The sequence below is a fragment of the Budorcas taxicolor genome, chromosome 4 (genome assembly GCF_023091745.1).
Source record: "Budorcas taxicolor isolate Tak-1 chromosome 4, Takin1.1, whole genome shotgun sequence".
In the NCBI taxonomy this organism is placed as follows: domain Eukaryota; kingdom Metazoa; phylum Chordata; class Mammalia; order Artiodactyla; family Bovidae; genus Budorcas; species Budorcas taxicolor.
The window spans coordinates 104,945,719-104,968,745 of NC_068913.1; the positions used below are offsets into that span (position 1 = coordinate 104,945,719).

A 23,027-nucleotide genomic window follows, 5' to 3' on the forward strand; every position below is an offset into this window, starting at 1 on the left:
TAATTCTCCACATCTCAGTCCTTTGAGAGAGGACTGAGATTCCGTCATTGCTTTCCAGCTGTGGCGGTAGATTGTCAGCTGAGCCAAGGCAACCTACATAGAGCACATTTGAAAATATGGCCCATTTGGACCAGCCTTGAGAGCCCCATCTTCCCGGCATCATCCTTGCGGACCATCCATGGCCAGCAAGATCACTGTAGGGAGTTCCTGGGCTTTAAAATGTCCCATGGTAAAGTGTTTATTTTTACTCTTAGTTTTTCTTTTTGGAAGTAGTAATGGTTTTCATTTATGGTCATGACATAAAGTTACCTTTTATTTTTGTCTGTATCAAAGAAAGTGGGAAGCAAGTGCTAGCCTAGGTGATTTGCAGATATGGCAAAAATTGTCAAGATGTTGATTTAGAAGGTTAACCTCTTAATGCCAACTGAGATTCCTTGACTCAACTCTCCTGCCCTGGCAAGGTGAGATAAAGCTGGAAAAGCTGGCTAATTCTATGCACTACAATAACCAACAACTGGATGGCATGAATGTTTGTAAACTTTAGTCTTTTCTTTAAAACACCTAGCTGTTTCGGTGGTAGGGCCCCCAAGCCTGGTTTAGTGGTGCCTGAGACAGAGGCTGAGTGTTGTGGTAGCTCTAGGCAGCCCCTCCCTGCCCTTCCCCAGCAGCTGGCTCATCAGTTTTCTCTAAACAGGAAGCCTTGAGAACCTCAGCCTCCACCCCAGCCACTTCTTATTTTCAAGCACACTCCAAAAGGCAGTCATCTGTATACAATAGAAACTGGTGTGGGAGATGAATAATGGCCTCGAAAGATGTCCACATTCCACATCCTAATCTTCAGAACCTGTGAATGCCACTTTACACAGCAAAAGGGACTCTGAGGATTACTTAAGGGTCCTGAGATCAGGAGAGTATCCTCATTATCTGGGTGGACCCTCAATGTGATCAGAAGGGTCCTTATAAGAGGGAGGCAGGAGGAGTCAGGTAGAGGGGTTGATGTGACGTCTGGGAGCAGAGACTGGAATGATGTGGCCGCAAGCTAAGGATGCAAAAAATGGATGCTCTCCAGGAGCCCACAGAAAGAACCAGTCCTGCTGACATCTCAGCTTCAGACTAGCGAGACTAATTTTGGACTTTGGGCCCCAGATCTGCAAGATAAATTGTGTTATCTTAAATCACTGCACTCGTGGTTACTTGTTTTAGCAACCATAGGAAACTAAGGCAGTTGAGAAAGATTAAACAATTCCTTAATTTCTGATAGGATTCACCACATTGGTCCTTTATGTAAGGTATCACTATACATTTAAAATAATTCTAATTACAAGAGGTTCAGTTAACATGTTTTAAAATCTATTTAAGTTTTTGAATTGGCATCCACGTGGTTGACATCTCAAACATAGTATCATGAAGTATTACCAAAATAGAGTGAGAAGTCTTCTTCCTGTTATGGCCCCTAGACAGTTTTCTACTGAAAGGAAACACGGTTTCTCAGGAAAATGGCTGATTCAGGTCTAGGGCAAGAAATGTACAAGATGTACCTGGGACAACTTGTCATTTCAGAAAGTGGGGAGGCTGTTCTCCCCAAAAGTACTCAGGAACAAACTTATATGTGCTCCCCCTAGCCAAAGATGGGACAATCTGAAAAATCTAGAAAATCATGAAATCTAGAAAAATCTAGATTTTAAGATTTTTCCTGATAAATCTAGAAAAATCGTGGCAGTAGATCAAAACACATCAAAATACTCTAAAACACAGTCATCTGTACACCGTAGAAGTTGGTGTGGGAGCTGAATCATGGCAGTGGATCAAAACACATCAAGTAAATTTAAATTCATGAGTTCATAATGATACAAAAATAGCATGTGTACCCAATGTAAGATGCTACAGAATCAACTCACTACTTCAAACGCTAACAATAAAAGCAAAGCATCAAGGCTGATCCTATTTTTCTCGTGCGAACTGTCCCTAGCAGAGGAGGGCCAATTAGGAATTATTCTAGCTGGTAAATGGAGAAGGAATAACATGACTTTGCATGAATGGATTCAGGTGATAAGCCTCACAGCTGCTCAGGTCATAATAAAAGAGACAAGAAGATTATGAACCTCCTCTGGTGTCGTCTTGAAGAAAAAGCCTCTGGAGCAGTGGTTCCTAAACGTGGCTGAACACTGGAAACACCTGAGGATCTTATAAAAATTCCAAAGCCCAAGTCACACCCCAGGCGATTAAGTTACTGCCTCGGCGTATGGGTAGGGGTGGGGATGGGGTGAATGGGACCCCACAGGCACCGGAAGGTTTGGAAGCTTCTCCAGGTGCAGACACATTCAGGAATCAAGGGTTTAGATCCAGCTACAGGGGCTTCCCTGGCGGCTCAGATGGTAAAGAGTCCACCTGCAATGCAGGAGACCCAGGTTCAATCCCAGGGTCGGGAAGATCCTCTGGAGAAGGGAATGGCAACCCACACCAGTATTCTTGCCTGGAGAATTTCATGGACAGAGGAACCTGGCAGGCTGTAGTCCACGGGGTTGCAAAGAGTCAGGCACGACTGAGAGACTAACACTTTTACTTTTCACTAGGACTGAAGAACGGGTTAAACTACACCGTGGGAGGCAACCAGCAGAATTTAGACTGTGGGAAACCCTATGAGACACCACCTGGTTTTGTTGTGTAAAAAATGCAAGGGGGAAAATGGGGGTCGGTGGTGGGATAGGAAGGAGGATTTAAAGACTTAAAGATATTTACGAGACATCTGACCCAATTCTAACATCTAGTCAGTGTTTCAGTTTCCTCAATTGTCTCACAATTTTTCTTTGTAGTATGTTTACTGAGTGAGAATCTAAAGTCAGATGACCCAATTCAAACTATAGACCTTAGATTCTCACTCAATAAACATACTATAAAGAAAAATTGTGAAACGACCGGGGGAATTGAAACACTGACTAGCTATTTGAAGATACTAAGGAACTCTTGTTATTTTTAATTCTAATAGTAATACTGTGGTTATTTTTGGAAAGAGTCATATTTTAGCAAACGGGTACAGAAATATTTACAGTTGGAATGATGTGATGTCATAGATTTGCATCATAAAAGTCTGGGCATGAGGTGGGTAGGAGGGTAAAGCTGAGACAAGATTGGCCACAAGTTGATAATTGTTAGAATGGTAGGTACATGGGAATTCATTTCACTCTTTCGTCTCCTTTTGCACTTTCCACACTAAAACATCAAACTAAACATCTCCTTCCTGCCCACTGTCATCCCCACTGTTCCTTCCATCTGTGCAACTGGTAACCTCTTCAATTAACTCCTTATTTAGACTTATAGAGTTATTTTTAATAAACGTAAAAGCTAATATAAATAATGTTAGTTTTTTTCTCCTCATTTTTTTTTACATAAATGGAAGCACACTAAACTCAATTTTCCGCATCTTACTACTTTCATGTACTAGCATATTTTGATGACTTTCCATCTCTATTGCATAGCATATTATTGAATGGATGCATCATAATTTATTTAAACAGATGGGCAGTTAGGTTGTTTCCAATTTTTTGCTGTTATAAACACGTTAAAAATAAATACCTCAGTACATATTTATTTAAAAGTATATGTGTAGAGCAAATTCCCAGGAGATTTGATGGCTCAGTGGATAAATGCATATGCAAGATGCTAGCAAATAACCCTGGCTTAAACCAGGGTAGAAAGAGATAGATGGAGAGAAGTGGGCAGATATGGAGATGGAGCTAATTTGAAGATGGAGCTAAAATTATTTGCTGATAGATCGTTTGAAAAATAAAAGAGAAAAATTAAGCATGTCTAAAATCAGTCAGCTTCAGATAAGTTCTGCCTGGGTAACAACTGACTCCCTTCATGCCCACAGCAAATCTCAGTGATTTACATACTCAAATATTTATTTCTTGGTCATGCTAAACATCTGTCATGGACCACTTCCTTTTTTACCCCTCATCATCTCCATTGCAGGACCTAGGCTTCAGGAACAGCTCTCATCTGGGAGACTACAGGCCTCAGGACAAAAGGCTCATCACGTGTGGCTCTCAAAGCTTCCACTTGGATATAGCACACATGGTATCTTTTCATGATCGGTTGAACAAAGAAAGCCACATGATCAAGCCTTATGGAAATAAGGTGGAGATGTGTAACCCTCCAGTTGGGAAAGACTGTCATATTTTAAATAATTACACACCCGACTAGTGAGAAAGATCCCACCTGCCAATGCAGGAGACCTAAGAGATGAGGGTTTGATCCCTGGGTTGGCAAGATCCCCTAGAGGAAGGCATGGCAATCCACTCCAGTATTCTTACCTGGAGAAACCCATAGACAGAGGAGCCTGGTGGGTTACAGTCCATGGGGTTGCACAGAGTCAGACAGGACTGAAGCGACTTAACATGTCAACACGCACCACATTTCAGAGGTTTCTGGCTTGAGCAATTGGTGGGTTGTGGTTGTAATAGTGATATAGAGATGAAAGAAGAGATAGAGTTCTAGGGGGAAAATTGAGTTCAGATTTAGATATAAGTTTAAAACACCTAATAAAACCATGATCACCCAGGTATTTTGGACACTAGATGGGTAGACAGCAGCACATTTCCAGGTTCCCCTAATGTCGGCGCTAGAACTTCCAAAATGCTCCAGTGGGTGACCCCACTGCCTTGATATCCAGAGGCAGCTTTACTGGACAGTATCCAATCCACCAGGCTGGCTCGGAAAAGGCAAATTTAGGCAGGACCGGCCAGGGCACAGTGAGCTCTCTATATTACCACTTTAAGAGCCCCAAACAGTTTCCTGGTTTTGAACTCAATGCTTCTGTACACACCTATGTGACTGGAAATCAGTAGAGTTTTGAGGGACAGTTTTCAGTATGTTCAAGGACCTTTAAAGCCATGATAGCTTTGATCAATCATGTAATGACTTGAAGTCTAACTTAATTTTAAAAGTCATCTGGTAAGATGCTTCATATGCAATAGATATTTATTGTAGAATTCTGTATTGAATTGAATTATATTGAATTGAAAATAAAATTTACATGTCAACAACAAGGGAATGGTGATGGTTTAGTTGCTAAGTCATGTCTGACTCTTGTGAATCCATGGACCATACCCCATGAATCTCCTCTGTCCATGGGATTTCCCAGGCAAGAATACTAGAGTGGGTTGCCGTTTCTTTCTCCACGAGATCTTTCTGACGCAGAAATCAAACCTGGGTCTCCTGCATTGCAGGTGGATTCCTTACTGATTGAGCTACAAGGGGAGCCTAACAAGGGAATAAGCAAACAAATTATGAAATTTAAAACATGCCTAATAAACATCAAAAGAGTGCAGCCAAGGTGATGTCTGGATAGACATGAGTTCAGTGGAGAGAATGGGGCTAGAGATGGCAACGTAGACGTTATTGACATATAGATGGTGCTGAAAGTGATGGGACTAATTGAAGGAAAGGAGCCAGAGAAGATTCTGAGGGCCAGCCCCTGAGGTAGGAAGTGTGATGTCATGGAAACCAAGAGAAGAGAATGTTTCAGGAAGAAGGAAGTGTTTATCTGTATCAAAATGCTGCTGAGGGCAAGTGGAAAAAATAAAAACTAAACTAGCTAGAAATTACTAGAATGACAAGATCAAAACCTTGGACACGTGACAAGTGACCTTGACAAGGCGACTTCCACTTAAGTGGTGGGTGCAGAAACCTAGTTGGGAAGATGGAGAAGAGAATAGGGTATAGAAGAGGAAGAGAACATGTCTAGATGATGCTTTTAAGAGGTTTTACTGGGAAGAAAAAAAGAAAAATATGGGAAAATAAGGAAAGGGCTGGAATCACAGGAGTCTGCTTTACTTTTCTTTAAAATAGAAGACACTAGAATATGTCTGTATACTGATAGCAGTGATCCAGTAGAAAAGGAGAAATTGGTGCAACTGAAAAGAGAAACAGTTGAGAATTCTGAGTAAAAGCAGAAGTGAAGCACTGGCTTTAGAAAGGCAAAGACGCTCTCTCTCTCATTATGGTCATCAGTTAATTAGTATCTGTTATAATTATACCTTTGGTTTCTAAGAAACCTGCCTGCTCTTGTTCTCAGTATAGCCTCTGCTTGTTCTCATGCGGTGGTTTGTCAACAACACCCTACCTTAGAGGACAGGAAGAAACAGGATGGTAGGGTTCACACGGCACCTGCTTGAAATGTGGCAGACCTGGGTTCCTCTCTGCCTCAATCTCTTAGCAGCCCTGCCACCCTGGGGGTGCTAATTCATTTCCTTAAGCAGTAATTTCTTAGTAATATAAGAAGAATATTTATGCCTACGTTTATATAATTGTTAGAAGGCTCATACAGGAGAATGTATAGAGAGTTCTTCGCATAATCTCTGGTACATAGGGAAGGTTAAAAATTATAATAATGGTGAGTGTGTGTGTTAGTTGCTCAGTCATGTCCAACTCTTGGCGACCCCTGTAGCCTGCCAAACTCCTCTGTCCATGGAATTCTCCAGGCAAGAATACTAGAGTGGGTTGCCATTCCCTTCTCCAGGGGATCTTCCTAACCCAGGGATTGAACCCAGGTCTCCTGCATTGGAGGTGAATTCTTTACCATCTGAGCCACTAGGGCAGCCTCTCTTTGTTGATATAAACGTATTTTTCTTGTGCTGTGACAAAATTGTTGTCAGACTAATAGCTACAATGAGCAAACTTCGGGAGACAGTGAAGGACAGGAGGGCCTGGCATGCTGCAATCCTGGGGTCACAGAGTCGGATACTACTTAGCGGCTGAACAGCAACAACGTTTTGTGGTTCTTCTATTACTGGAGAAAGAACTGCACATCAGGCAGATATTTGTGTATTTGTTCAGTAGTCCTCTATTTTTTTTCCCAGAAGACTGAAGATTGTAAACAGTCTCCTTTCCTGAATCTTTGGGAACAAATTATAATGACTGTTACTTAATTTCATGGATAGGGTTGAACAGAATTGAAAAACAATGTGAAATACCACTCCAGAATATTTGTCCCACTGAGTTTTGCCTGTGTACATCTTACAGCTTATTTTGTATTCAGAAGTCTGCTATTAGAATGCAACTATTAGACAATGAAAGTAGTATGGTTCAAAATGCATGGGCTGCAGCTAAACAAGTAAGAAGAGGGAGATTTATATTCTTAAATGGGTTTATTAGAAATAAAATAATATTGAAAATAAGTGAGCCACGTTGTTAAGAAGCTAAAAGAAAAAAAAAAAGAACTAAGAATAAACCCAAAGAAAATAGCAGGAAGATCATAATAAAAGAATGAGCATAAAATTATGAAACAGACATAAAAATAGCAAAAAGAGAAATGTAGAAATGAGTGACAAAAGCAGAAAGTTGGGGCTTTGAAAAGATAGACAAACCTATAGCAAGACTCTTCAAGGAAAACTTTTCCAAGCAAACTAGGAATGGAAGGAATGTCCTTTATAAGGGGTGCCTGTTAAAAATCTATGGCAAAATCTTACACTTAATTTTAAAACATTAGATACATCCCTATAGAGTCAGGAACAAGAAAAAGATGTTCTCTCTTACTGCATCTTTTAAACATTGTACTAAAGGTCTTAGCCAGCGTGATAAGAAAATGAAAAGAGAGATAAAGGGATTAGGGAAAAAAGAGAACAAAGTGATATTGTTTGTATGAAATATAACTGTCAGTGTAAGAAATCAAAGAGAATCCACATGTAAACCAGAAGAACTAATAAGAAATTTTAGAAGGATCCTGATTACAAGACTGACATAAAGCACAAATGATGTTCCTACACATGAGCAATAAAAATAACAAATATATGTAAATAGCAAAAAGATACTCTCTGTGCACAAAATTAGAAAATGTTACAAAGGACAGAGAATCAGTCAATGGAGAGATATATACATAGATGAGAAGACTCAGGGTTGTAATAACATTGGTACTAATTGATAAATTTAATGCAATTCCAATAAAAATTCCAAGAGGATTTTTCATCAAACTAGACTAATCAATTCTAAAATTAATGGGAGAAAGTAAGATATTACAAGGTGTTACAGAGTTATAATAGTTAAAATAGTGAGGCACTGGGACAAGTCAGACAAACAGTATAGATCAGAGCTCCGATATTCCTAGGGTGTAGGGTGGAGCCAGGGCTTCCCAGGTGGCATTAGCAGCAAAGAAATTGACAGCTAAGGCTGGAGACATAAGAGTCATGGGTTCGATCCCTGAGTCAGGAAGATCCCCTGGAGGAAGGCTTGGCAACCTACTCCAGTATTCTTGCCTGGAGAATCCCGTGGATAAAGGAGCCTGGCAGCCTATAATCCATAGGGTTGGTCGCAAAGAGTGGGACTTGGATAGAGGCAGCCTTATAAATCAGTGGAGAGAGGGGTGGGTCTCTCTGCCAACCCTTAACAGAAGTGCACTCAGCTGTGGGGCAGGATTATTTTTCCCAGGGTCCCAGTGACATATGTTTTCTGATGAGCCACCTCTTATTGTAGAACCTGCCTTAACACATCACCCTCTGATGACTGATTTGACTTCTCAAGTGCCTGAAAAGGATGTACTCTGAGTAGATACATCAGCATCTTGTTCCTGGAAAAAGGACACCTACTCTTATAAGTTAATGAACATTCTGCTTTGAAGTTTATAATCTTACGAGTTTCTCTAACTGCTACTAACTGACACATGAGTGAATGCACACTGGATGGTTTCCAGTCCTGAGGGCAAGGTCTTAAGCGAACGGGTCTCAAGAGAGGGCACCAAATGTGAAGATGAGGATGTGAAAAAAGAAATGAGACACTAAAAGAGGAACTGGGACGATCTCGTAGAGAAATTCTATTTCAAATGAACTCCTGTCCTGAGACATGATTGAAGCAGCAATTTGTATACTTACAGTTCCTTTAAGAGTTGTTGCAGGGGAAGAATAGGGGAAGAAGAAAACAATTCAGTCAGCTAACAAGGCTGCAGCTAGTTATTTGCTAAACAAAAGCTGTTCAGAATTCATCTGCGTGTCCTCCTCTCCCTGCCCAAATATGCGCTTGCCGTCAGCTTGCAGTCACCTATTGACGACTGCTCGTTTCCCAACTAATTCTTTAACCAATCGGTGTAGCATAATTTTGCCTGCCCCCTAGATAAACTGTAATGGGAATAAGGGGGGAAAGATAGGGGAATTTCAAAGTTGGAAAATATTTTTGAAATTGGAGGAAAAGCAATGGCAAAAAACGTTTTCTCTCAAAAAAAAGTGCAGACATCGAGATGTTGATACATGGATGTGTCTACAAAACTCGGAAAAATTTAATGAGAGTGTTTGGTGAAATGAATGTACACTGACGCTGAGACTAACTGGGGCAAACTTTCTGGAAAACAATTTGGTGCCAGTGTTCAAAACCAGTGACTCAGGGATTTCAGATCCAGAAAAGCTTCATGTGTAAAATATTGGAAGAGTTTGATGTATAAGGTTGTAGTGGCCTAACTTTGCTGAAAACATCCTAAATATTTAACAATAAAGATAGTTTAGTAAACTTTGATATGTCCACAAGAGGAATATACAACCATAAAAATAATATGTACAAGGGATTTATAATATGGAGATGTCTTCCTTATTTTGAATGGAAAAAGTAGAAAAGGAAAGAAATAGAAAAAAATTACAGAGACTAGGATCTCAAATGCATAAAAATACACTCAGAAAAAATTTACAATTTTAATAAAACGGGAATAAGCTTTCTCCCTGCTATTTCTAGCTCTTTTGCCCAAATTTCTGTCAGGCATTTCAAGATTTATTTTCTGGAAAGCTGGCAAATCTCATCTTCTGCTCCTGTGTCTTAAAATCTTTTGAAGAGCCAAAAATGTAAGTCCTTATCTAATAAAGTTTCCCATGTGGCCACACAGCCTTTTATGGAATTGCTGGCTAAGCATTTAATGGCTGTGTGTGTCACAAGGATAACGTAACCACGACAAAGGCCTTTTCTTCTCCAGAGGTGGGACAGGTGGGTTACCTGGCACCCTTGGGCTTATCCCAGGGAAATCGCTATTTGCCAAAGGAATCTTCCACTATTTCAAAAAATATCAGTAGCCTCCGAAATTTCCAAAAGCAGCTCACTAAGTAGAAATTCTTTGATAGGGATCGTGAAGACATAAAGAATGGACTGAGAACCTGTGGCTCCCCAAAGCAGGGAAAAGCCAAGTCCTCTATGGCTGCGGCTTAACATAAACAGTGAGGGAAACTTGTAGAGCAGACCATGGTTTGATTCTTTACTGCTTTGGCTCTAATCTCAGCTTCCCTGGTAGTTCAGATGGTAAAGAATCTGCTTGCAGTGCAGGAGACCTGGGTTTGATCCCTGGGTCAGGAAGATTCCCTGGAGAAGGGAATGACAACCCACTCCAGTGTTCTTTCCTGGAGAATCCCATGGACAGAAGAGCCTGGAGGGCTACAGTCAATGGGGTCGCAAAGAATCAGACAGGACTGAATGACCCTCACTTCAGTTCAACCAGCTCAGTCATCTCTATAATATATCAGTGTAATATACAATTTATCAAAATATCCCTCAGTTTATTACGAGTGGCTTCTTTGGCTGAGCAACTGGTTGACCACTCTTGTTGAATACATCAGGAAAGGGCTTTGTCTTGCAGAAGACAAAGTACTGGGGAATTTATTATGTTGAAAACAATCCCATGTGGTTCTATGTGTTTTTTTGTTTTTGTTTGTTTTTTGAGAATGGACAGTAGAAGGAGCATCACTGGGACTGCAGAGTTTGAATCCTTTGGGGATAAATGACACTTTGGTTGTAAGCATAAAACCAAAGAATAATATTTGAAGCTACTTCATATATTTTCCATTGTCATTTTCCAAGTTAAGTATCCTTAATGTAAACAATGATAGATGTTCAAGATCATAATTGTGGAATATACTTGCATTAATTCCCGTCAGATAAGCTGTTCTAAATATTGCAACATGGCAGCCACAGGATGGCTGAATATTATCTGATTTACTAGCATCCTAGGGCACCAGAACTGTTTTTTTTTTTTTGGCTTCACCATGTGGCATGCAGGATCTCAGTTCCCAGTCTAAGGATTGAACACATGCCCCATGCAGTGGAGACATGAAATCTTAACCACTGGACCACCAGGAAGTCCCTGCCAGTTCTTTACTAACAGCTCAGGACTTGATGACATAATTTGAGACAAAAAAGAAATTTCTTTCAAAATGATAATTTTTAAGGTAACAGGAAATTTTTCAGAAAATCTTTTTTCATTGACTCTAAACTCATTCATGGGTGTTCCTGGTGTATCAGCTTCCTAGGGCTGCCATATTAAAATAACACAAACTGGGCTTAAAACACCAGAGTTTGTCTCACAATTCTGGAAGCCAGAAGTCTGAAACCAAGGCTTTTTGCAGAGCTATGTTCCCTCTGGAGATGAGAATCCATCCTTCTTTTTCCTGGCTTCTAGTCATCTGCTGACAACCTTTGGTATTTCCTGGTTTGCAGCCACGTAACTCCAGTCTCTGCCTTTGTTATCACAGGGCGTTCTCCCTGTGTCTCCGTGTCTTCACGGGGCATCCTCCTGTAAGGACACCAGCCACAATGGCTTAGAGATCCACTCTACTTCAGTATGACCGTCATCAGTCCTAAGTTGCTTCAGTCACGTCCAACTCTGCAGCCCCGTGGACTGTAGCCCCCCAGGCCCCTCTGTCCGTGGGATCCTCCAGGCAAGAACGCTGGCGTGCCTTGCCATTTCCTCCTCCAGGGGATCTTCCTGACCCAGGGATTGAATCTGCATCTCTTTCATTGCCTGCACTGGCAGGTGGGTTCTTTACCACTAGCACCCCTGAGAAGTCCCTCATCTTTAACTAATCACATTTGCAACCACCCTATCTCCAAATAAGATAGAATTTTGGGAACAGGAATTCTACTGATTTTTGGAGGGGTGACACAATTCAACCCCTAATTCCTAGAGTCCATGGATTCTGGGTTAAGAACCTATTGAGACTGACATAGGAGAGTCTGGGAGTGGAGAACATGAAACATGGATGCAGAGAAGGAACTGCGAGCAAGACAAATGGAGCGCACTTTGTAATTCTGCTCGGAGGTCTGGAGGCAGTGGTCTCTCTCTGTTGAATCTAGTGTGAGGTCTCTAGTTACTGATGGCAACATTTGGCCCATTCCTAGCTGAAGATGCTTCACTGCTATACTTGACTCCGGGCTGCAGAGTGAAGTTTATGGTTATGTCCAGAACATTCTCTGCTGATGCCATATGTTTGGAAATGTCTGAATTTTGTGCAGAGACACACAAGCGGTATTTTTGTAAGTGGAGTTACATAATTAGGGCATGGGCTTGCATGATAATTGGCATGTGTAATTAGGCACAGACTTCTTGTCCTTTAATTAGACAATCAAGACATCTAATTACAAAATTAAGATGTAATTACGTGGCCTAAGATCGACATATTTCTTTCTACCCATTAGAGATTACATTTTAGAAAATAATTCATAAAAATTGATGAAAAAATGAACCAGAAACCAGATTTGAGGCCGTTGAGGGAAGTGTTAAGTAGACTGGTAAGCCACCTTTGGTCTTTCATCTTAAGTGTGAAGGGGGTTATTTAAAACATCACAGTCTACTTGAAATACTTTTACACACTCTGCTGTCAACCTTTGGCATGCACACTAATGAAGAGGAATGTGGGCATGACTAGTCCCTGTAATTCACACGAGGCTCTTGAGTGTGGTTTGTAATTACCCTTGAACGTGGACTTAAATGTGATGTCCTGGGGACCCATTCAAACCCAATAGTGCAGCCACTCAGTGGAAACCTTGGTCTGGAGAACTGGGAGCAGAACCCACCTTCCCTTTTCACCCTGGCTTGATTCTCCCTGTTGCTACTTTAAAGGCAGGCAACATTGCTCAAAGTAACGCAAATCAACAATTAACCTGTTGCCCTTTCCCTGAATATTTGAGTATTCATTGCAATGTGCTTAACTGCTCCTTATTGGACTGCAGGCAAGAACAGGAAGGTCAGAGTCTACAGCAAACATTCCATCTTTCTAATGATAAGTGAGGCTTGGAGCTGCAGGATTTTTCAAGTTCCAGTGCTCCTGTGAAGTCTGACTGAATGGATATTCTCTATATTTTCCCTTGCTCCAAAATTGAGATTTGGCTGATATTTGTATGATGCTAAACACTCAGTTTGATTCATTAATTTTTCTGAAATAACTGAACTTTTGACAGACATAATTGGCTGGCTGATTAGGGATTACAGCCATATGCCCAGGTTTTTCTAAGCTAGTTCTGACTTTCACTGTGTTATCCCTCTGTTCCCATAAACTGTTGAAATATCCTAGTAATTCCAATGTTTTGACAGCAACACTGCACTTCTCAAACTGTCGCTTTCTCCTGGACGGTGGCACAGACATCTGTGGGGCCATGTTTCCTGATTTGGGGCTAGGAAAATATGCTTCCCATATGATCTCAGGCCATGGAAACAAAGACATAGAGGGTGTGCAAGTGGTTGGTGATGAGGTCTTGTTCCACAGAGTGTCCCCTCCTTCCTTGTTTTTTTATTTTTCTCTATTAGGTCATGGAATGTGATGAGGGATAAATTATATGCAGGGGTCAATTTGACCAAGAAAAACCACAGATTTGAGCAGGGAACTGATTTTTGCCATTGTTACTTTTTTCGCCTCAACTTGCGAGAGAATTGTTGATGGTAGATTTCAAGGTTGAGGAGCTGAAATGGGCAGAGGCGCAGCTTTTTGGAGGTGGTGTGGGGCCATGCTGTGCAGCTTGTGGAACCTTAGTTCCCTGACCAGGGATCGAACCCAGACTCTTGGCAGTAAAAGTGCAGTCGTAACCACTGAACTGCCAGGGAATTCCCAAAGTGCAGTTTTAAATACTATTTACTGACAGAAATTGTAGGTGTGTTTGGACTACACCATCTCTAAAGGGACTTTTAGCTAAGACATCTGAGGATGTCTTAATCTCTAGCCTGTTAATCAAGAGGAATTTACTGAGCTCAGGCCACTTGCACACCTCTAGGCCCCCACCTCTTCAGTCCTAAGATGTCACCTGGAAACTTCTCCTACCCTTACATCTGGACAGCTGATATCTGATACGGCCAAAAGTGTGAACCTGTGTCTCAGTTTTTAAAACGTGCTTTTTCCCTCAGGTACTCCACATCAGCGTTTTCAAGACTAGAGAAGTTGGGCATCAGACATCCCAAGCCTTCTCCTTTTATTGGAAACTTAGCGTTTTTCCGCCAGGTAAGGGTTGCCTTGCACTGTCTTCTGATATAAGATGCTCTGAGCCGAGAGCAGCTTTATCCACAAAGCATTGCTTCCATTTAGGTTGCCCACACTCAGGGAGGTCTGTGTGTGAATTGCATCAGTTCTTATGTGATGATAACGATCCATCACTGATCACTCATCAACGCATATGGAGTCCTGGTATCCTGTCATTCATGCAAAAGCCCTTTTAATGAGTGTCTAAGTGTGCCGGGCCCTGGGATGTGGAAGAAAGTAAAATTTGCCCATGCCCTAGTGCTAGTGTGGGTGGTAGACATGGCAGCTGTGGTTTGTCCTTCAGAGGAGGGGGAGATCCATTAGGGCTAGAATCATCCTGGAGGACTTCCTGGAGGAGGGGGTCTTCAGGAGCGATAGACACAAAGACAAGGAGACCCACACCAGGTGGGAGCAATGATGTGCATGATGGCACCATATGAGAAACAGGGCACAGCTTGGGGAGCAGCCTGGACGAAAAAGTGGAGATTGGGGAGCACCAGGGAACACTGCTGTGAGAAAGAGAGAAGAGCAGGCTTCCCAGGTGGTGCTAGTGATAAAGAACCCACCTGCCAATGCTGGAGATGTGAGAGATGTGGGTTTGATCCCTGGGTTGGGAAGACCCCTGGAGAAGGGCACGGCAACCCACTCCAGAATTCTTGGGTGGAGAATCCCATGGATAGAGGAGCCTGGTGGGCTACAGTCCATGGGGTTGCAAAGACTGAGTGACTAACACTTACTTAGATCACTGACAGTTCAGAAAGGCAAGTGAAGAGCTGTGCGTGTCCCAGCATTGGTGAGTAGGAGGGGGACACCAAAGGGGAAGATTTCTCTGCAAGATTTAGAGCAGGTCTGTAGAATCCAATAGTTGTTGAGCCCTGGCTGTGAAGCAGTGAGGGCTTGGCCAGGGTGGAGATGAGAGCGAAAGAGAACAACTTTGGGGGCAAAATTAGTAACTCTCATGGCGACTTAGATGAGGAGAAGTCAAGGCAGAATGAGTCAGCTCATCTTAAGTTTGGAGCCAGACAACAGGGAGAATGGCCAGGAGTCCATGAAAATAAAAGGTCGGGAGGTCAGCTGGTTTAGGGAGGTGCCTTTGATTTGCCAGAATGACTCGAATGCCCTCTGGGCATTTGGAGATAAAGTCCTGGGACTTTATCTCCACAGGTTATTTTTGTTTCCCATGTTGGGTTTTCTGAGAAGCCAGATGATTTATTCTGCCAACTCCTGTGGGGGGTGCTGCCACCAGACCCAATACTAGGAGGCTACAGACCCTACATGTGAAGCCACTAAGCCAAACAAAGGCAGGAAGGACTAAATTGGGGCCAATCCTGATAACACCCCTCTAAGATCTCTTTAGGCTTTCCCCACCCCTGCCCCCGGAAAGGCTGGCCCTTGGCGTCAGGTAGAAAATAACATACGCTATTTCTGTCCCTTTTCTTTCTCATCAGTTTCTCTTCTCTTCCGTTTTGTCCCTTTCTCGGTTCAACATCCCTTCCCACTGTTTATTGTTGTTTCTCTCTTCCCAGTGCTTTTTTTTTTAACACCTCCTTCTCTCCTCTGTAGCTCAGGGGTGGCCAGGGCACAACTTTCAGCCCACAAACAGCATCGCAGCAAGGCTCCCCATCAGCTCCGTGAAGCAAGTATGAAGACATTTCTAAGTGTCAAAACACAACAACAAACCAGATAGGAAATTAAAGCAAATCCATTTCACAAATTTCTATGGGGGAAATGATCAGTCGCATTCAGACTTGACTGAATTAATTCAGTATCAACATGTTGAGTTAAACCATATCCCTGTCGATGTGCCCAGAACACTGTGCCTGCCTTTGGCTAATTTCCACATATGCTCCTTTTTAGCTGCTCATTCTTATATGGGCAAATCCTGCCAAGTTCTTGCTAGAACATAGTCATTTCATTGACTGTTTTTATAGCCATATGAGCTTTCCTTGGTATTAATATATGGCAAGCTTAGAGGTGGAGCTATGGCTTTTCCAGTAGTCAGGTATGGATGTGAGAGTTGAACCAAAAGAAGGCTGAGCACTGAAGAATTGATGCTTTCGAACTGTGGTGGTAGAGAAAGCTCTTGAGAGTCCCTTGGACAGCAAGGAGATCAAACCAGCCAATCCTAAAGAAAATCGACCCTGAATGTTCACTGGAAGGACTAACGCTGAAGCTCCAATACTTTGGCCACCTAATGCAAAGAGCCAACTCATTGTAAAAGACCCTGATGCTGGGAAAGATTGAGGGCAGGAGGAGAAGGGGATGACAGGATGAGATGTTTGGATGGCATCACTGACTCAGGGGACATGAGTTTGAGCAAACTCTGGGAGATAGTGAAGGACAGGAAAGCTTGGCATGCTGCAGTCTGTGGGACTGCAGAGTCAGATAAGACAGAGCAACTGAACAGAAGCTAGATGGTGGAGCTAGACTAAAAGAGCCTGGGATGGATTTTCATTAAGAACATCCACCTCTTCTACTTTCCCAACTCTCTACTCTCACCCACCCTTTATGTATCTACCTGTCCACTCCATTCCCACAGCACAAGTCTAGGGGTCTCTTCTCTTCCACTTCCATCCCAACTGAAGGATGTTTTCATATTTATTTCCTTCCCATAACACAATGGGTCCAGCCATTTTCAACCCTTAACCCATACTTTCCCCCTGTGTATATCCACACACAGACCCCATCTCAAGAATACAGTGAGTCAAGCATTTTTCTGACCCTACTCCACACTGTGTATATATCCTGGAACCCTCCTTTCCCACCCCCAAAACGTGTCTCATATATAAAGTAGCTTTAAGGTTCTTACGCCTTGAATATGTTGATTTTAGTTAAAATTTAACTTGGATCGTAATTCAGAGTTTGTGATAATTTGAGTACACTCAGCAGACATTTATGCCTATAGTGGCTGTGAAAAGAGGCTCTGCCAATAATAATAATAATATAAACCAAATTGCAGGGGGGAATGTTAGCATAGTTGAGAAAGCAAACATTTTTCAAATATTTTAGCAGCAATTACACACAAATAGTATAAGTACAGACGATCTCATCTGTCCATTACAGCCGAGTTGACAGCGACTGTCTCTTGGCAATATTATTTTTTCAAGCCACTAGTTTATTCTAATACTCCAAAGTACTGGAGTACTGAGAACTGAAACAGTTCTGAAAACAATACCACTTCGATTATTTCTTTATGGTTGATGTAATTGTGTTCTCATGATTGTAGACTTTTTTCCTGAAGAAGTTTAAATATTTGAAATTCTGTTTCATCTGATTTTTACTATAGTGCTTGTTTTCTGCAGGGTTTCTGGGAAAGCCACATGGAGCTCAGAAAACAATATGGACCTCTGAGTGGGTAAGAAGAAAACACCATTCTTCTCCCATGTATTTTGATTTGTGTGTGTTGAAGTGACATGGAAGGAATGACAAGAATGGGCATCTTGCCTGTGTTTATCCCTTTTGAGGATCCACAAAGAGTATGCCCAACTGTACAGCTGGATCTTCTCCTAGAGAAGATCCCAGGTGGCCCAGGGTGCATGGTGCTAGCCTGAAAAACACCGTTTCCCAGTCTTTAAAGCCCAACCAGCTGGTTCAGGCGCTGTGTGCCTTGACCATCTCTGATCATTGTACCAAAGGCGTGTTGCAGGGAGGCGGTGGCCCTCCTCACCTCAGTCTAATTTGCCTTGACCACCCATGGCAAGTCTTTCCCCGTGGTCTTATCTAAGCTTTTGTTGCTGTTGTTTTTTAGTCACCCAGTTGTGTCCGACTCCTTTTGGACCCCATGGACTGTAGCCCACCAGGCTCCTCTGTCCATGGGATTTCCCAGGCAAGAAAACTGGAATGGGTTGGCATTTCCTTCTCCAGGGAATCTTCCCAATCCAGGGATCTAACTCACGTCTTCTGCATTAGCAGACAGATTCTTTACCACTGAGCTACCAGGGAAGCCCCTTATAAACCTTACTTGGGCCCATTTTATTCAACTCTGTGGGTAAAATACGCATCAGCTGTATGGCCATATCATCTATTATCCGACACTGCACACATTTCAGAGTAAAAGGGGCTGCTACTCACTCTTACTGCAGGACAACAGTGGAAACCAAGACTGACCTGAGTGGACTGGGTCGAACGGTCACCCTAATTCTCAGCCACTTAGAGTAATATAGGCCTTCCTCTTCTTTTTCCTGTATTTTCCCTTTTTAAAAAATTTCTTCATGTTTTCTTTTAGTTGTGAAATATATATGCCAAAGAGCATGCAACATGTAGAATTTAAAGAATATTAGTAAAATGAACAGGTATCTATCACCAAGCTTAAGAAATTGAACACCAGTATCCTATGTAGATTTTTCCTTTATTTATTTTAATTGGAAGGTAATCACTTTTACAATGTTGTGTTGGTTTTTGCTGTACATCATTGCAAATCAGTAATAACTATATATATATATATTTTGCTGTTCAGCCACTAAGTCATGTCTGACTCTTTGAGACCCCATGAACTGCAGCACGCCAAGCTTCCCTGTCCTTCACTGTCTCCCAGAGCTTGCTCAAACTCATGTCCATTGAGTCAGTGATGCCATCCAACCATCTCACTCTCTGTCACCCCTATCTTCTATAGCCCCTTTATTTTCCCTTTTTATGCTTCAGAGTATGCTCCTTTAAAAAAAAAAAATTCTGGCATCTGACAAATAAACCCATGATCAGACCATTTACCCTATTCAAGATTTAATAGACTTGAATCATACTGATTCTCAGCCCATGCCCTTCTAGACTGGAGTCCTAATCATCTTAGTCTGCTCTCTTGCAGCTTCTCCTCAGTTGCTGGATGATTTGAGGTAGCTTTTTTCCAGACTTTTAGGTCTCTGATAACTTTTCTAGGGGCAGCAAAGTGCTATGGTGTTCCTATTGTATATCCTCATGGGGTGCACTTGGTTTGTGAGCCCTTCTATCCATGGGGCACGTGATGCTGGTCTCAGTGATGATTTTCAAGAGGGACTGACATGTACTCTTTGTGAAAATGCCAGGAGATCCACGGTTTTGGCCCAGTTCTTCTCATCACTCTTGAGTTTGCTGTGTAACCCTGAGAATGTCGTACATGAAAATATTCTACTCGGTGGTCTTGGATTAGTCTGTCATTTCTGGATAAGAAACTACTCCAAAATGCAGTGACTTAAGGAACAAGTTATTATGGATGGTTTGCCTACGGGCTGGCTTGAGTTGGCTGGTCTGAGCTCGCCTGTCTGGGAAGCCCAGCTGGGCTTCCTGGGGCTTCTGTAGGTTCAGCGGGGGCAGCTGTGCCCCACACTTCCCTCATCCTCCTTGGAAAGGCAGGAGGGCCAGGACAGGCTCATCTTGGGAAGGGAGAGTATCAGGAGAGCAAGCCCAATGGTGCAAGAACATTTTAAGTTTCTGCCAACATCCTATCAGCCAAACCAAGTTACATGCAGAAACCAAAAGTCTGGGCAGAAAGCACACTCTGTGTGCAGTTAGGCCAAAGCAAGTTGCTTGGCCAAGCTTGACACTGGTGGAGCAGGGAGATGTACTCCTCTATAAGAAGAGTGGGGAGCTGGTGCCTACTTTAAATAGCAGGCAATTCCATCTCACTCTCTGTGATCCCTTTTAGCTTGGTCTCCTCCCACCCCTTGCCCCATTTTTTTTAAGTGCATAGCCTCTTGCACTGAGTATAATAGGAACTGAAGAACTTATCTTTCCAACAGTCTCAATCTGCTGTTGACTTGACATTGACCTTGGAGACTGTCATACGTTTCTGAGACATAGTACTGACTCAGAAGGATGGTGGTTTCCCCAGAATTAGAAAAAGGCCTCTCTAAGTCTGATTCTAGGAATCACTCCCTTGAAGTAGTTCTGTACAGATTTTCAGAGTAGAGCTCTTGAGTACTTAAAAATAATTTTAAAACCTCAGATGAAGAGTTTAAATGGCCCTGTATCAATTGGTGGATTGTGTGGTGGTGGTGATGGTGATGTGTGTATGTGTGCATGAGACAGAGAGAGAGACAGATTGATTGCCTTGACGACAGGATGGCCAATCAACTTCCCACTCCCCCAACTTTAACTTAACACAATTTACCCTTTTCATTTCAAGAAAACTTGAATCATAGAGAACGATCTCAAATGAGGTTGAAGAGAGAGAAACTGCAGTATGATCTTTGGTAAAAAGGGAAAAAATGAAAGGTGATGGCATAATTTCTTCATACAAAGCTATCAACTTTCTCTGCTTTAGAAAAATTGATGAGGCTTAAAATGCTGACTTCTATTTAAATGTGTCCACTGCCAAATTGAGAGGCACTGTAGTGGTGGGGTAAAGTCCTGTTAGTGCTCTGTGAAAAGTGAAAGTCACTCAGTCATGTCTGACTATTTGTGACCCCATAGACTATAGCCCTGACCCCCCCAGACTCCTCTGTCCGTGGGGATTCTCCAGGCAAGGATATTAGAGTGGGATATTGCCATGCCCTCCTCAAGGGGATCTTCTCAACTCAGGGGTTGAACTCACGTCTCCCACATTGCAAGGGAATTCTTTACCAACTGAGCCACCAGGAAAGCCCAAGAATACTGGAGTGAGTAGCCTATCCCTTCTGCAGGGGATCTTTCCAACCCAGGCATTGAACCAGGGTCTCCTGCATTGCAGGTAGATTCTTTACCAACTGAGCCACCGGGAAAGCCTGCTTGAGTTCTGTAGACTGGGTGAGACTCAGTATGTTCACCCTTTCAGACGAAAGGGTTAAACTAGTCTGTATTTAAGGGCCTTTCCAGCCTTAAAAATTATTTTGTTACTTTTAAAATTTGAACACAATGGTTTCACTGATTGGGAATGGCAAGAATGGACCAAGTTCAACAAAAGACCCCCTTCTTTTGGGAAATGATTTGGTTTGAATTGTCTTAGCTTTTGGATTCCTTCTGTCATTAGGAAATGTTATTGATCCCAGATTGGTCCCGTGAACATTGAAGTGATAGACTGATTCATCATTTGATGAGGGAAACCCCAGGCTGTTGATGCCACACGGAGATGCATGACAGAGCGTATATGCTGAAAGTGTGGGCAGAGAGGATCTCTTTACTCTGTACCTGAACACCAAACATGATGAGTATTTATGCTTATTACCTGTGGTCATCGTAGCAACTCAGTCAGAGTTTGGGTCCCCAAGCTGGAAACCTGCCTCTTACCCTTTTCCCTTTCCTGTTACGAGGAAAGGAAATTGCTGGAGAAGCCCTCTGCCAAGAGGGGTTGAGAGCACCAATGTTTGTTAGAATCACCACCACCACCACCACTGAGAATAAAATGACTTCATCAAGTGTCTAATTTTGCAACTTGCTTTGTGCAAATAAATCTATGCACATTGTCTCTGGCTTCTCTGAACTTGAATGTAAAGCAGGAAGGCTGGCACACACACCTATACAACTGTTATGCACAACACAACATGACTGACTCGATTTAACACACACATGCACACACAGTAGCCTCTAGGAATACGTTCCAAGACCCCCAGTGGACACCTAAAACCACTGAACTCTGTATATACCATGTTTTTCCTATACATATGTACCAAAGATAAAATTTAATTTATAAATTAGGCGCAGCAACAATAATAAAAGAATCAACAATAATAATAATTAACTAGAACAATTATGGGCTGCCCTGATAGCTCAGTTGGTAAAGAATCCACCTGCAATGCAGGTTCAATTCCTGGATCGGGAAGACCCCCTGGAGAAGAAATAGGTTATCCACTCCAGTATTCTTGGTCTTCCCTGTGGCTCAGCTGGTAAAGAATCTGCCTGCAGTGTAGGAGACCTGGGTTCAACCCCTGGGTTGGGAAGATCCCCTGGAGAAGGGAAAGGCTACCATTCCAGTATTCTGGCCTGGAGAACTCCATGGACTGTATAGTCCATGGGGTCGCCAAGAGTCGGACACGACTGAGTGACTTTCACTTTCACTTTTCAGAACAATTATGAGTGTCAGTTGCCCAGTTGTGTCTAACTGCAATCCCATGGACTATAGCCCACCAGGCTTCTCTGTCCATGGGATTTCCCAGGCAAGAACACTGGAGTGAGAAGCTATTACCTTCTCCAGGGGATCTTCCTGGCCCAGGGATCAAACCTGGGTCTCCTGCATTACAGGCAGATTCTTTACCAGCTGAGCCACCGGGGAAGCCCACTATAACAATATATTTAATAAAAGTTATGTGATTGTGGGCTCTTTCCCTCTCTTTCTTAGAAAAACTTACTATACATTGAGTGCCTTTTCCATCTTAACTAAGCATTTATCATGCACTGTGGCTATAATTTATAGTTTGCGGTGCAACTGAAAAACTAGCAGAAATTTCTTTTTCCTTCTCCATACTTTCATGTATAAATGATTTCCCCTTACTGTAGATCTTAGAAGCTGCTGAATATGATTTTTTTTCTATCCTTATTAAGTGGAGAACTTCCACATTTCACTTAAAGTACTTTATGGCTTCTCTTTAATGTATCTAATTGCAATACAGGAACACTGTTCTTGTATTTGGGGGCTGTTATTGAGTAAAATAAGGGATACTTGAACACAAGCATTGGGCTACCAGGACAGTCAGATGATCTGAAAACTGATTTGGCTACTAAGCGACCAAAGGGAGGGCAGGATATGCTGGACAAAGAGATGACTCACATCCTGGGTGGGATGGAACTTAATGGTAGGAGATTTTATCACACAGAACATGCTAACACTTAACAATCTAACACTTATGAGTTGCTTATTTCCAGAATTTTCCACTTAATACTTTTGGACCACAGTTG

General features: G+C 42.3%; 1 protein-coding gene across 1 annotated transcript in view; it reads left to right on the forward strand.

The window, feature by feature from the left end:
* The window catches only part of TBXAS1 (thromboxane A synthase 1), a 168,496-nt gene that overhangs the window by 24,143 nt on the left and 121,326 nt on the right, over positions 1-23,027 (forward strand). The window contains exons 2-3 of the mRNA XM_052638917.1: positions 14,135-14,228; positions 17,549-17,601. Of these exons, the coding sequence (XP_052494877.1) occupies positions 14,135-14,228; positions 17,549-17,601 (147 nt within the window). The remainder of the gene's footprint in view (positions 1-14,134; positions 14,229-17,548; positions 17,602-23,027) is intronic.